Source organism: Sebastes fasciatus, chromosome 22 (assembly GCF_043250625.1).
Source record: "Sebastes fasciatus isolate fSebFas1 chromosome 22, fSebFas1.pri, whole genome shotgun sequence".
Classification (NCBI taxonomy): domain Eukaryota; kingdom Metazoa; phylum Chordata; class Actinopteri; order Perciformes; family Sebastidae; genus Sebastes; species Sebastes fasciatus.
In genome coordinates this window covers 19,084,946-19,099,672 of record NC_133816.1, presented here as the reverse complement: position 1 = coordinate 19,099,672, position 14,727 = coordinate 19,084,946, and the positions used below count along the sequence as shown (strand labels likewise).

General features: G+C 35.1%; 2 protein-coding genes across 3 annotated transcripts; both read right to left on the bottom strand.

Moving 5' to 3' along the window:
* Positions 1 to 803: 803 nt before the first annotated feature.
* cskmt (citrate synthase lysine methyltransferase) lies at positions 804 to 5,018 on the bottom strand. Its single transcript, XM_074622800.1, has 4 exons — positions 4,847 to 5,018; positions 2,725 to 3,401; positions 2,380 to 2,451; positions 804 to 1,399 (listed from the first exon to the last, which is right to left on the bottom strand). The coding sequence occupies exons 1-3, from the start codon at positions 4,929 to 4,931 to the stop codon at positions 2,440 to 2,442; spliced, it is 774 nt and encodes a 257-aa protein (XP_074478901.1). The 5' UTR covers positions 4,932 to 5,018; the 3' UTR covers positions 804 to 1,399; positions 2,380 to 2,439.
* An 839-nt stretch (positions 5,019 to 5,857) lies between these two features.
* On the bottom strand, positions 5,858 to 13,109 carry LOC141760506 (ubiquitin thioesterase OTUB1-like). Of its 2 annotated transcripts, none has more exons than XM_074623361.1 (7): positions 13,006 to 13,109; positions 9,513 to 9,574; positions 8,874 to 8,972; positions 8,603 to 8,721; positions 8,115 to 8,199; positions 7,489 to 7,683; positions 5,858 to 6,452 (listed from the first exon to the last, which is right to left on the bottom strand). In XM_074623361.1, exons 1-7 carry the CDS (start codon positions 13,091 to 13,093, stop codon positions 6,255 to 6,257), a joined length of 846 nt encoding a protein of 281 aa, XP_074479462.1. In that variant the 5' UTR covers positions 13,094 to 13,109; the 3' UTR covers positions 5,858 to 6,254. The 2 variants fall into 2 exon arrangements, with proteins under 2 accessions (XP_074479462.1, XP_074479463.1); XM_074623362.1 differs by having other exon boundaries at positions 13,012 to 13,107.
* Positions 13,110 to 14,727: the final 1,618 nt, after the last annotated feature.

Here is a 14,727-nt window from a genome sequence, read left to right as displayed (position 1 = left end):
ACTATGACTTTTTGGACGTACTATGCTATGACTTTTTGGACGTACTATGCTATGACTTTTTTTTTTTCAACATACTATACTATAACTTATTTAAAAAAAAAAAAAGTCTCATACTATACTATGACTTCTTTTATTCTTTTGACTTAATATATTATGGCTTTTCTTCAACATACTATACTATGGCTTTTTTTCGACATACTATACCGTGACTTTTTTTTTTTTTGACATAATATACTACGACTTTTTTTTCTTTCAACATACTATGCTATGGCTTTTTTTCGACATACTATACTATGACTTTTTTAAATTTTTTCGACACACTATACTATGGCTGTTTTTTCGACATAGTATGCTATGACTTTTTTTCCCCCGACATACTATACCGTGACTTTTTTTTTTTTTTTTTTTGACATACTATGCTATGGCTTTTTTTTTATTTTTTCGACATACTATACTATGACTTTTTTTTATTTTTTCAACATACTATACTATGACTTTTTTTTATTTTTTCAACATACTATACTATGACTTTTTTGTTTTCGACATACTATACTATACTATGACATTTTTTTTTTTTGGACATACTATATGACTTTTTTTTTTTTTTGGACATATTACTTTCTTTTTTTTTTCAACATACTATGCTATGGCTTTTTTTTAATTTTTTCGAGATACTATACTATGACTTTTTTTTTTTTCTTACATACTATACTATGACTTTTTTTTATGTTTTTCGACATGCTATACTATGACTTTTTTTTTATGTTTTTCGACATGCTATACTATGACTTTTTAAAAAAAAATTCGACATACTATACCTTGACTTTTTTTTTTTTTTGGACATATGACTTTTTTTTTTTTCAACATACTATGCTATGGCTTTTTAAAAAGAAATTCGTCATACCAGACTATGACTTCTTTTATTTTTTTTACTTAATATATTATGGCTTTTTTTCAACATTTTATAACTTTTTTATTTTTCGACATACTATACTATATTTTTTTTTTCTACATAATATGCTATGACTTTCTTCTTTTTTTACATGTAAAAAAATTTCATAGTAGCATGTTGAAAAAAAGTACAGTATGCATTAAAAACTTAAATCAGATGAAATTGTTGGATTGACTTTGTCATTGTACAAAGCACAGGTACTGAGACAAAGAAATGCACTATGTACAGTGTATATACAGAATCAAATTTTATGTGAAATAAACAGTAAGGGTTATGAATACAATAGATATGTACAATATGAGCAGTATTAACAGTGTGTGTATGATTGCTGTTGCCAGGGTGCAGAGTTCAGCAAGGTGTCAGCTGAGGGGAGAAAGCTGTTCCTGAATCTGCTGGTCCTGGAACGGAGAGTCCTGTATCATCTTCGAGAGCAGGAGAGCAAACCATCTGTGGCCGGGGTGAGTTGTTTTATTAATGTCACAGTATAGTTTGTCATAAAAAAAATTAAGAATATGGCATGCTTTATGAAGTTTATAAAAATTCATAGTGTAGTATGCCATGAAAGTATAGTATATTATGTCGAACCAAAAACAATAAAAAGGTCATAGTATACAATGTCTAAAAAATGTTTAGAAAGTCAATGTATACTATGTCGAAAACATAAAAAGTCATAGTATACTGTGTTGAAAAAAATATATATATAAAAGTATGTTGAATTTTTTTTTTTTAAATGCCCATAGTTTAGTATGTCAAAAAAAAAATTCATGGTACAGTATATCAAAAACAAATTTAAAAAGTCATAGTCTAGTATGTCCTTAAAAAATAAAGTCATAGTATAGTATGCCAAAAAATCATTTTAAGTCATAGTACAGTATGTTGAAAAAAGTCATATTATAGTAGGTTGAAAAAATAAAAAATAAATAGTATGTCGAAAAAATAAAATCATAGTATAGTATGTCGAAATAAAAAAATGTCATAGTTCAATATGGCAGAAAAAAAGTCTGTATATGTCGAAAAAATAAAAGTCATAATATATTATATCGAGAAAATAAAAGTTGTAGTATAGTATGTCGATAAAGTCGATGGATAGTATATCTAATAAAAAGTCATAGTGTAGTATGTTGAAAAAATAAAATCATAGCATAAAATGTCGAAAAAAACTAAAAGAAGTCAGTATATTATGTCGAGAAAAGAAAATGTCAGAAAATAATTTCTAAGTATAGTATGTTGAAAAAAGTATATTATGTCGAGAAAATAAAAAAATCACAGTATAGTAAGCCAAAAATTAAAGTCATATGTTGAAAAAACACAAAAAAAAGTCATAGTATAGTACGTCGTAAAAATCAAAAAGTATGTCGAAAAAAGCCAGAAAATATAAAAAGTCAACTATTACTACACCTACTACTACTAGTTGATTTGATAGTTACCAAATGTTTGTTCTATGCGCTCCAGTTCTCGTCTCCTCCAGGCCCTTCAAGTCTCTTAGTTCATTCAGCAGGCTGGACAGAACACAGACATTTACACCAATATTTACAAAACATATTAAGTCCATCAGTTTACATGTAAGATAGATCAAAACCTTGTACAACACATTACACATCAGGGCTCAACAATTAGGTTTACTTGTTTGCCCGGGGCAAGTAAAATGCCATGTCAGGCTTTTAAATCTCAGGCAAGTGAGTTGCTGGTGGTTAAATGTCTGTTTACCTTTTTGTCATTCATAAGGTAAACAGACAATCATGTTCAATAATTTACTAATTTAATATTCTCACCATCCATCCAGGGCGAGGAGTCACTTGGTAGCAGTAGTAAGACATTCCTCTTAGCTCTCCAACCTCATGCACCCCAACATCTGCTGCCATCACCCCCGGCTGCTGTGCCTCAGTCTCCAGCCACACCAGTCTGGCATCAGGGTCTTCATCGGAGAACTGGAGCAGAGATCCTGAGTTCCGCAACACCTTCAAACACTGCTTCAGCACCAGACCGGCCTTCCCTTTCCCTTCCTTAGACCTCAACAAGGCGTCTGTGGTGCCCTTATCAACTATAAGGTCCACACTGCTACAACCATAGTGCTTGTGAAGCTGTGTGCAGTCCAGCTCTACGAACTCAAGCTGAGAAGAAAGATTGTGAGGTTGAATGGCTTTGGCTTGGACGTGTTCCTGCATTAGTCGCACAGCTATGGGGGAAATGTCTGCACAAGTGACCCGGACAGGGAGAGGAGAGTGTCTGTAAATACAGGGCCCTAGGGCAGAAGTGCCACAGCCCATATCCAGGACTCGGAGCAGAGCATCAGGGTGGGGCTTGGTCTGCAAGAGGGGCATAATGAAGTCCCGGACAGCATCGAAGCCAAAGAACCACTCAAAGTTTTTGAAGGTGGTTGTCCTGCTGCTGCTCTCAGTGTAGAAGCGGTCCCAGGTTGCTTTCTTGTCCATGTTTTCAATCAGTTCAGCTAGAAAGAAACACAGATGGCATTATATCACAAGAGTTAGTTAGTGAACATTAGCAGTAAAACACAGATACAACTAACCTTAGTGCCTGCATGTTTCTGTCTTATATATTCATGGACTCTATGCCAAACTTAATCTGCCAATTTAATGTGTCCTTGGTTTTCTTTGGTCCTTAGAAGCCACTAAACTCTGCATGAAGAAAATCTACCGAGCTGACACTTTAAATGTGATTTCATGAAAAATAATATCTCATGAAAATAAATAAAAGCAGCATACACCCAGTTGCCAGTTTATCAGGTAAACACCTCATCAATCACAGCAATTAATCTAATTTTAGATATATTCATTTAGTCCCATATGCATATACTGTAGCTCTATGTACATCACCTCTCTGTGCATTGATATAAATAGTTCTAAATATAACTACACCAATAATAATCTTTTATACAATATTTCATCAGTATGCAACTTATACTTAACTCTTATTCATGTCGATCCTTTGCAACTTAACTACAATCTGTATATATGTATATTGCCTATGTACATACACCACATATATCCTCATTTGTATATATTGTCTTAATCAGCACTGTATTAGTTTGCACTCTGGTTAGATGCAAAACTGCATTTAGTTGTACTTGTACTATGTGCAATCACAATAAAGTTGAATCTAATCTAAACAAAGATACAAATTAAGATAAAATAAGATTAGTCCCACAGTGGGGAAATGTGCAGTGTACAGCAGCAAAGGGGATTGTGCAAAAACACAAGATGCATCAGCTAACACAGAAACAAAAAAAGATCTAAACAAAGTGTAACAAAGTATAAAAATAGGTGCAGTATATACAGTATTGACAATAAAACAGACTATTAACAAAACAAAATTGCACAAGTGGAAAATGTTATTGCACAGTGAGAATGAATGAATGAATGAATGAAATTCCACCTGTAAATATCAGGTTATTGTCAGCTTTTGGTGTGTAAGTGTAAAGAGATAAAATTACTGCATTCTCATAACAGTTCTGCAATAAAATCCTACCTTTGAGAAGATTAATAATGTTCAGTATTTGTAGTTTAAATTGTTTTAGAGGTGTGTTGATGTATCCAGGCTGTGTTGCATTAGCTTCAGCTGGGTGTAGCATAAGTGTGACGTCAGTGCACAACTTTGATGCTAACTCAGCTAACTATCCAAATTAAAGCTCTTGAATGAATTTATAGCTGACCTATCAGTGTCAAAACAACAATACACAAACCTGCACACGATTGCAACTCACTTTAAGTGACATGAGCACTTCCTAAAATCAATTAAACTAACGTTAGTCACACATAACCTTATAGCTAACACATGCTAACTAGCTGACATGTGTTACCTAGGTTACTGCTGCAACACCGATACAGAAACACTCACTACAGCTATCTAAACTTAGATAATACAGTTTGAACTTACTTGTAAGAGAGGAGTGATTCCGTACAACACAAGCTGACACTATTCTCCTGCCTGACATTGTCAGTGACTTTATAAACGGAGACATTGTCCTTCAGGTTGTCCTCACTCTTGTCCAACTATAGAGGTCTCACTCTGCTCGTATTTCTTGGTACCAGAAACAGAGAGCCGAAGCCACGCCCCTTCCGGTGGACCCGATAACTAGTGATGGGAATTCCGGCTCTTTTTAGTGATCCAGATCATTTGGCTCAGCTCACCAAGAAGAGTCGGCTCTTTCGGCTCCAAAAACGGATCTTCGTTTTACCACTTCTGCCTTTTTATCATTCAGCCAAATTTAGCGCTGTTTTGTAGTGATGGCGAGCTGAAGCTTCATGAAGCATTGAAGCTTTCCAGCAAATTGGTTCGGAAAAGGGTTCATTTCTCGAAGCTTCATGTGCACGAAACCACCTCAAAGAGTGTAAAACAGGCAGATATGATCTTAACCATGTGATCTGTGATAGCCAGCAACCTTAAAACCAGTCTGGAAAATGAAACACCTTTTATACACGTCGAGTGTCAGCCGATGGACGGATTGAAAACTGAACCTACAGTAGATGCAGTGCAATCTAATGTAATGCGGTGTTAATGATTTTTAAGTATGCATTTGATACTCTCGATTCTGTCTTCTAATTCCACTGAATCAAGTAACTGATTTGAAAGAGCTGTATTGTAGTAACAATGTTTTGGCCAGTAAAGGCTGTTGGGAATGACTATAAACAATGAAAAAAAATATATTACCATGTAATCCATTTATATCTATATAATATGTCTATTTTTAGTAAGTATATTATGAGTGTATAACATACATGTATAATAAACTGTAATTGTTTTGTGAGGAATGCATCTTATGTGTGTAAACCAACAATTTTCCACATTTCTCAAAAAAAGTAAGTGATTAATTGATAATCTAAGTAATCATTGTTTTAGTCCTAAATTCAACCTGACTACTTAGAAAAAAAAAAAAAACACAAGAAATAAGATGTAAATCCCTTTAATAAAACTCAATGAAACGCAGTGTAACAAAGGAAAAGAATCCAACATAAAGCAAGTAGATAACATTTACAACCACAAAAGAAAAAAAAAACCTGTACAACTCTAAATGCCTGGAGTCACTTCTATTTTTCCAAAGATTTTTTTAATTAACCATTTTGTGATGACTGAGGATAAACTCGGGTAGGTTGGGGCGAGACGGGTAAAGGAGGCATGTAATGTGATTTTATCTTTTATTTTTATTTTTTTTCAAATACATGAGTGTAATCTCATACACAGATGTATGCTTCATCAACGTGGCTGCTGAAGTTATTTTTTTTTTTTTAACCCACTGCTGTATCGTACAGCAGGAGGAGAATGAGGTGTGCTGCGGCCAGGAGTGTTATTTGTACAAGATGTCGTAATGGCCAGGTCTATAGAGGAGGAAGATGCGTGGGTCGCCGCCTTCAGGGAAGACGTGGTGATTGACAGTTCCTCCCTCTCCTCTATCCATGTACTCCACCAGGATGGATACGTTCAAGGCCTGGGCTAAGGCGATGATGTGAATGTGGTCACTTTCTTTAGACATGGGCTCGACCTCCTTGAAAAAGGAAAAAGAACATTAAATGTGGGTTTGTTTTCACAGAACTTAAATGGTTAGATATTGAACATTGTGATTTTTTTCATTTTTATACAACCAAGGATGGCTGACTGTGTACTCTTTTTAACCTTTTGAGACCCACAATAGACCAGTTTTTGCCTTTTTTTAGGAGGGTACAGGGGGTCTTTAGGGGGAGATGGCAGGTCAACAGTAGATGTCACATAGAAGTGGTGTACATCATCTGAAAGCTGGGAACCTGAAGATTAATTTGAGATGCAGCTCGGCACTGTTGTTCTAGTCATAAATCAGGAATAAACATGAATTAATTAACTAATTAAAATAAATTGTGAAAGTGTATAAGCGCTTAGAACATTTTGATTGAAGTACATGATGGCTATTCCCATGCTCACTTATGTCTCATAAGTTGTTGCAGCAATTTTGGGAGTTTATACAATGTTTTTTACAGATTTGGTGCTAAATTTAACCATTTTTTACCACTTGAGAATTGATAAAAAATTATCAATAATCCTTTCAAAATACCACATTAACACACCAAGACCTTGAGGAAACCCATAGAAAAAGCCATGCTGTGATTTGGTATCAAAAACATTTGACATTTCGAGATTTCCGCAAGAATTTCATTTTTCGATGATCGGGTTGCAAGCACTTCTGTTGTGGAAACTGCTCAGAAACCCCCTTATTGTCAATCTAGCTAGGAAAGCCATCCATCCTCTGAATTCTCTAGCTCTCTAGTTTGTGGCTGTAAAGTTTCATGAGGCTATGATTATCCTAGAGGTCACCACAGGTCATTTTATACAGGGAGGTCAAATTATAAAAAATGGTCTCACTATATGAAATGGCTACTATGGGGACTAACATCACACATGAATACAGTTCGACTCATTGGATCCACACGAGTCTCAGCTTTACAGTGATACCCAATTTATGTAATTCCAAGACTGTTTAGGGACCCCAGGATGCAGAAATATTCAAACATCATTTTTAGAATAGGGCGAAAATAATGTTAAAACCCCACCTGCTGACAGAACTCCTTGACCGAGCGTCCTCCCTCTATGAAGTGCTGAAAGAAGCCATACTCCCGCTGCAGGTAGCCCGAGGTGAGGAGCCGCAGGTACACAACCACATAGTCCGACACGTTCTGGTCGTTGAAGGAGTTCAGCAGCTCCTGCAGGCTCGGCTGCTTCTCGCAAAGTTCAATCAGGTCCATGAACTTGAAGGAAAGACATTATTTACATCACTTAGACTGATACGTATGTGTCCAGCTTGCCAAATTACTGTCTAACTGGCCAAATCTAGTGCGTCTGTCTGCTCCAGCGGACCAAATACATCATGTACTTTGGCAGATTACCATTCAAGCTGGCAGGGCAATGAGCAGTTAACAGCATCACACACTTAATCCAACAGAATACAATTGATATACTGTGTTTGCTCTGCAAGACTCACTTACATTTGTTATTTTCGATAAGAAAAAGCCATCAATGAAGTCATTTTTGAAAGCTACTTTGCTACTGAATGCTGCTGTTCACTTCAATAAACATCTCACACTATTTGCTACTTCAGTATACAAGAAAAACGTCTGCATTTAGGATTGTCAATTAGCAATAAACATTAATGTATTTTTTTCTTGTACAAGAAACTCACAGTATTGTGAAAGTCTTCAATGGTAAACTCAGTGAAGCCCTCGTTAACCAGGTCATGTTTACTTTTAGTTGCAACTGCTTTGAACCTGAAGAGACAAAAAACATGCATTCAATAATCATGTGAAAATTAAGAACACTATAGTGTTTGTTAGATTTTAAGTATAACGGAAAACGAGACAAACTGAACTGAGAAAGAGCACTGTGCACACATTTCTTTTTTACCACAATAGAACCCCTAAATGTTAGATGATTGCATTCATAATTATCTATAATTATTATAATTGTATATAATTGTATATAATTGTTATAATAGCAAGGTACTGTTTCTACACCTGACAGATTTGTATAAAACTATAAAAAATAAATATATCAAATTGGTGCAGACATGAGAAGACAAAACTGTGCCAAAACAGACTTTAATGGTCCAAGACGGCAAAAGTGTGAACTTTAGAGACCGACAGCACAAACGGTAACCACTGCGACACTCACTTCTGAAGTTCTTTGCTGTCATCTAGCAGCGACTCGAGATGTGCGAAGCCAAAGGCTCTGTAGAAACAGTTCCCATCTGGCCGCGTCTTACGAATGTACGAGTATTTTTTGTGTAGGTCCTGCAAGAAAACAAGAAAGGAATGATTCAAAATCAGAAGTAACGTACAGTTTTGTTTTGTGGCTCTGGATAAAATGACACCCTGAACTGTGGAGGAAATGCCCCCTGATGTGGGTGCAGTAACCTAAGAGCAGGTGCTGTGGTTTGACCGACCTTGATCTTGAGCTGATAAACTGTGTCATCCTCAGCGTACTCCCTCTGCAGCACCGCCAGCTCCTGTCTGTCCGACACTAAAGGGTTACTGTTGGCTATCTAGACACCAACAAAAACAAAATAATTAATGCATGCACTGTAAGCAACTCAACTCATTAACCAGCTGTGGGCTAGTGCTTGTATTCTGAACAAAGGTTGCAATACAGACAAAAAAATAAATATACATACATATTTACATATACATATTTTTTTGGGCTGGTGAGTGAAGCAAATCTAGCAGCCTCTTGCATATTTTACCAGCATTTGGCTGGTGGTTGGTGCCAATTTAAAACCATATTTATATGTCATAGCTGTGCAGTTTCATAGTTATCTTAACAGTCAAGGTCAATGTTACTGATTACTGGGAACATTCAAAAGGCTGTACTCAAAATTCTCAAAAATTCAGTAGGTCTGGGTCATGAAAAAACATAAAATGTAAATTGAATAAAGGCAAATCATTGGGGAACCTTCTACAGTGTTGACAGCTGTAATATGAATGGTTCACATAAGCTGAATTTTGTGGATGTTTAACTAAGAAATGACTGGAACCTGGAAACTTTTTGATCCTATTCCTCAATTAACAAAAAAGGGATTTCTCACCTCCTGCTGAATTCTGTCCTGCTGAGCAATTATGGCCTCGTCATATGCGAGGCAGTTCACTCCTGTAAGAGAAATTAAGCTTTAGGAGAAAAGACTTCAAAAGGTGATCAATAGGCCACCATGATGGCAGAATTCTGCATTTAAACATCTGCATCAAATTAGGGCCGGTGTTTATGAAGCATATCAGGATAGAAAATTGGTCAGGTTCAAATTTGAGTGGAAGATTAATTATACGCACATCATGTAGAACAGCGTCAGTTAAGAAAAAGGTAACGCCTGCACACTACTCCGTGTCACAATATTTGTATTGACTACATAGCAGGATTGAAACATAGTGAATAAAAATATTGTGGCACCGAGTAGTGTGCAGGCGTTTCCTTTTTCTTTACCTTCTAAAATTTGAGTGGAGACATTGCTATAGTGTTGTAGTGTAAGATCAGTGCTACAGATTTACAACGCAGCAGCAAACACCAGAAAAGTACACTATTAAATAAGGATACAATCGTTAAAGCTAAATAATCTTAGGACGTGTGCACAAAAATAAACCTGCTTGTCTAACAATTGTTGCAGGCGCTACCTGCATACACACTGTAAAGCATGTGTATACAGGTGTTATATGCATGCACCCATGCAATCTAAACAATACAGCTGGATTACACTATCCATACACCTGCAACACGTGTTGCAATGGCAATTTCCATCAAAAACAAGCCACAATTTACCACAGATTGGAAATAACTTGATTTGTGTGCATTTTACACTCTATGAAATTATTCAGGGTCACTTGCTAGCGAAAGAAAAACACCAAAAAGCTGTTGTAAGTGTACGCTGCATGCACAAATAACTCAATATAGAAACAAACAAAGTGGCCGAGCAACATGTAGGCTGCAGAAATAGTGCGAAATTGCTTCCCCGGGGGGCTTTCAGTGACACTTTATTAAAATAATCCTGTTTTTGTTTATCTATTTGTCTATTACTTTCTTTAAAAAGAGACAGCCGAGTTGTGGTGGTTGCTGAAAACAACATTGCACTAAATAAAAAACAATCGGATGGATACGTATATAAAAAATGTAATATAATGAAGACAGCTACATGTTCTCTTACTGTTTTGCATCATATACCACAACCACAGACGCATTCAGCCACAGTCAGCAGTTAAACATGAAAACAACTTATTCAGTGTCACCTGTTAGCGAAAGAAAAACCCCAAAAGCTGTTGTAAGTGAACCTTGCATGCACAAATAACTCAGTATAGAAATAAACTATGTGGCCGAGCAACCTGTAGGCTACAGAAATGGTGCAGCTCACACAGAAAATAGCTTCCCCCGGGGGGGCTTTTCAGTGACACTTTATTAATAATAATTCTGTTTTTGTTTCTCTATTTGTCTATTATTGTCTTTAAAAAAGAGACAGATGAGTTGTTGTGGTTAACAGAGTTATAACATTGCACTCACGTATATAAAAAAACGAATCAGATGGATACGTATAAAAAAATGTAATATAATAATAGTTTATACGATTTCTTTCACAGATTTGGTGCTAAATTTAACAATATTTTACCACTTGAGAATTGCATTTTACACTCTTTTTACACGAAACAATACAGCTGGATTACACTATCCATGCACCTGCAACACATGTTGCAATGGCATTTCCATCAAAAACAAGCAACAATTTATCACAGATTGGAAATAACTTGATTCGTGTGTTTGATCATGCAATTTACACTCTCTGAAATTATTTACTTGTTAGCGAAAGAAAAACCCCAAAAGCTGTTGTAAGTGTACCTTGCATGCACAAATAACTCAGTATACAAACAAACCAGGTGGCTGAGCAACCTGTAGGCTACAGAAAATGGTGCAGAAATTGCTTCCCCCCGGGGGCTTTCAGTGACACTTTATTAAAATAATCGTGTTTTTGTTTATCTATTTGTCTATTATTGTCTTTAAAAAGAGACAAATGAGTTGTTGTGGTTGCTGAAAACAACATTGTACTCACCTAAATAAAAAATCAGATGGATACGTATACAAAAAAATTATATAATAATAGTTTATACGCTTTTTCTTTCACAGATTGGATTTTTTACCACTTGAGAATTGATAAAAATGATCACATTAAGACGCCAAGACCTTGAGGAACACCACAGAAAAAGCCATGCTGTGATTTGGTATCAAAAACGTTTCACATTTTGAGATTTCTGCAAGAATAATCCTGTAAAATCCTGTTTTTGTTGATCTATTTGTCTATTATTGTCTTTAAAAAGAGACAGATGAGTTGTTGTGGTTGCTGAAAAACAACATTGCACTCACTTAAATAAAAAATCAGATGGATACGTATACAAAAAAAATTATATAATAGTTTATACGATTTCTTTCACAGATTTGATTTTTTCACACTTTAAAATTGATAAAAAATTATCAATAATCTTTTCAAAATACCACATTAAGACACCAATACCTTGAGGAACACCATAGAAAAAGCCATGCTGTGATTTGGTATCAAAAACGTTTTCATATTTTGAGATTTCTGCTAAAATAATAGTGTAAAATCCTGTTTTTGTTGATCTATTTGTCTATTATTATCTTTAAAACGAGACAGATGAGTTGTTGTGGTTGCTGAAAACAACATTGCAGACACTAAAATAAAAAAATCAAATATAATATAATAATAGTTTATATGCTTTTTCTTTCACAGATTTGATTTTTTACCACTTGAGAATTAATAAAAAAATGATCAATAATCCTTTCAGAATACCACATTAAGACACCAATACCATGAGGAACACCATAGAAAAAGCCATGCTGTGATTTGGTATCAAAAACGTTTTCACATTTTAAGATTTCTGCAAGAATAATCCTGTAAAATCCTGTTTTTGTTGATCTATTTGTCTATTATTGTCTTTAAAAAGAGAGATGAGTTGTTGTGGTTGCTGAAAACAACATTGCACAAAAAAATATAATAATGTAGACAATAACAAAGCTTTTGCAAAGACAGCTGCATGTTCTCTTGCTGTTTTCCATCATATAACCACAACCGCATTCAGCCACAGTCAGCAGTTAACATGAAAACAACTTAATCCACAACACCAGCTCGCGTCAGGCAGCTCGACCTGGCAGCTAGCTCGAGCTACTGAGCGAAAACAAAACACAATCTAGTCACGACGAATCTGCTGGTTCAGCTACAACAAAGAGAATATCCTGTGTTTAATATGAAGCACATACTCTCAGTGTTAACTCGAGTTAAACCCTGTGGGACTGTCACTACGTGCTGCCATGTCAATAACTAAACGAGCGTTTTCTCTTTGTGTAGCAGAGGGAGCTAACGGTGGCTAACGTTAGCCACTGGCCTCGCTGTTTGTGTGAAACAGCTCTATATCTGAGAGGTCAGCGGCTGAAACGCGGAGCGGACACTCGCACGGATGTGAGGCTTCACTAGAGAAGATAAAAACCCGCGGTGGTAGTTGTATACTTCGTGTTGTGACTGTTTCTCTCACCCTCACCCTCTCCCTGTGATGATTCCTGCTGCTCCTCCGCCATCTTAGCTAGCTGTGAGATCTGTTTCCGCCTTCTGCATGACCTCATTCATGACGCACTTCCGGTAGGGTCTTGTTGTTGTTTATCTTAGTGTTGGTTAGTGAGTTAGTCCATTCATTAATTAGCTAGTCAATTAATTAATTAGTTAGTTAAATAGTCAATTAATGCATTAATTAATTAGCTAGTCAATTAATTAATTAGTTAGTTAAATAGTCAATTAATGCATTAATTAATTAGCTAGTCAATTAATTAGTTAGTTAGTTAGTCGATTCATTAATTAGTTAGTCAATTAATTAGTTAGTTAGTTAGTCGATTCATTAATTAGTTAGTCAATTCATTAGTTAGTTAGTTAGTCGATTCATTAATTAGTTAGTCAATTAATTAGTTAGTTAGTTAGTTAGTCGATTCATTAATTAGTTAGTCAATTAATTAGTTAGTTAGTTAGTTAGTCGATTCATTAATTAGTTAGTCAATTAATTAGTTAGTTAGTCGATTCATTAATTAGTTAGTCAATTAATTAGTTAGTTAGTTAGTCGATTCATTAATTAGTTAGTCAATTAATTAGTTAGTTAGTTAGTTAGTCGATTCATTAATTAGTTAGTCAATTAATTAGTTAGTTAGTTAGTCGATTCATTAATTAGTTAGTCAATTAATTAGTTAGTTAGTTAGTCGATTCATTAATTAGTTAGTCAATTAATTAGTTAGTTAGTTAGTCGATTCATTAATTAGTTAGTCAATTAATTAGTTAGTTAGTTAGTCGATTCATTAATTAGTTAGTCAATTAATTAGTTAGTTAGTTAGTCGATTCATTAATTAGTTAGTCAATTAATTAGTTAGTTAGTCAATTAATGAATTAATTAATTAGCTAGTCAATTAATTAGTTAGTTAGTCGATTCATTAATTGGTTAGTCAATTAGTTAGTTAGTTAGATAGTCAATTAATGCATTAATTAATTAGCTAGTCAATTAATTTGTTTGTTAGTTAGTTAGCTAGCTAGCTAATTCGTTAGTTAGTTAATTAGCTAGCTAACTAGCTAGTTAGTTAGTTAGTTAGTCGATTGATTAATTAATTACGTAGTCAATTAGCTGGTTAGTTAGTTAGTTAGTCAGTCGATTGATTAATTAGCTAGTCAATTAATTAGTTAGTTAGTTAGTTAGTTAGTTAGTTAGTTAGTTAACATGAGGTCCCTAGACTGAGAGCCAGGGCTGGATTACCAACCACGCAAAGTGGGCAACTGCCCGCAGGCCACACTGCATTCACTGTGTGGTAATTGGTTTGTGGTAAATTGATTCATTTGCACGTTTGTTTGGTTGTGGTGTCCTCTGCATTATTAACAATTATTTTAAGGTTTCGTTGAATACTCGATTCTGATTGGTCAATCGCAGCGTTCTACGGTCTGTCATTTCTTTATAGCAGACCATTGCTACGTATAACAGACCGTTGCTATGGACGCAGTTCTAATCTCGGACACTTGTGGACCATTTTTGTGTCAAACTTTTGATTTCTTAAAGGTCCCATATCGTGCTCATTTTCAGGTTCATACTTGTATTATGTGTTTCTATTAGAACACGTTTACATGCTGTAATGTTAAAAAAAAACTTTATTTTCCTCATACTGTCTGCCTGAATATTCCTGTATTTACCCTCCTGTTTGAAACGCTCCGTTTTAGTGGATTTCGACGG

Bases quoted from the DNA above. Each gene is read 5' to 3' on its own strand.
- cskmt (XM_074622800.1), bottom strand. From the start codon at position 4,931: ATGTCTCCGTTTATAAAGTCACTGACAATGTCAGGCAGGAGAATAGTG. The intron at 3,402-4,846 runs GTAAGTTCAAAC...GTTTCTTTCTAG, and splicing joins GAATCACTCCTCTCTTACAA to CTGAACTGATTGAAAACATG.
- LOC141760506 (XM_074623361.1), bottom strand. From the start codon at position 13,093: ATGAGGTCATGCAGAAGGCGGAAACAGATCTCACAGCTAGCTAAGATG. The intron at 9,575-13,005 runs GTGAGAGAAACA...TTTCTCTTACAG, and splicing joins ATCACAGGGAGAGGGTGAGG to GAGTGAACTGCCTCGCATAT. The intron at 8,973-9,512 runs GTGAGAAATCCC...GTTGGTGTCTAG, and splicing joins AGGACAGAATTCAGCAGGAG to ATAGCCAACAGTAACCCTTT.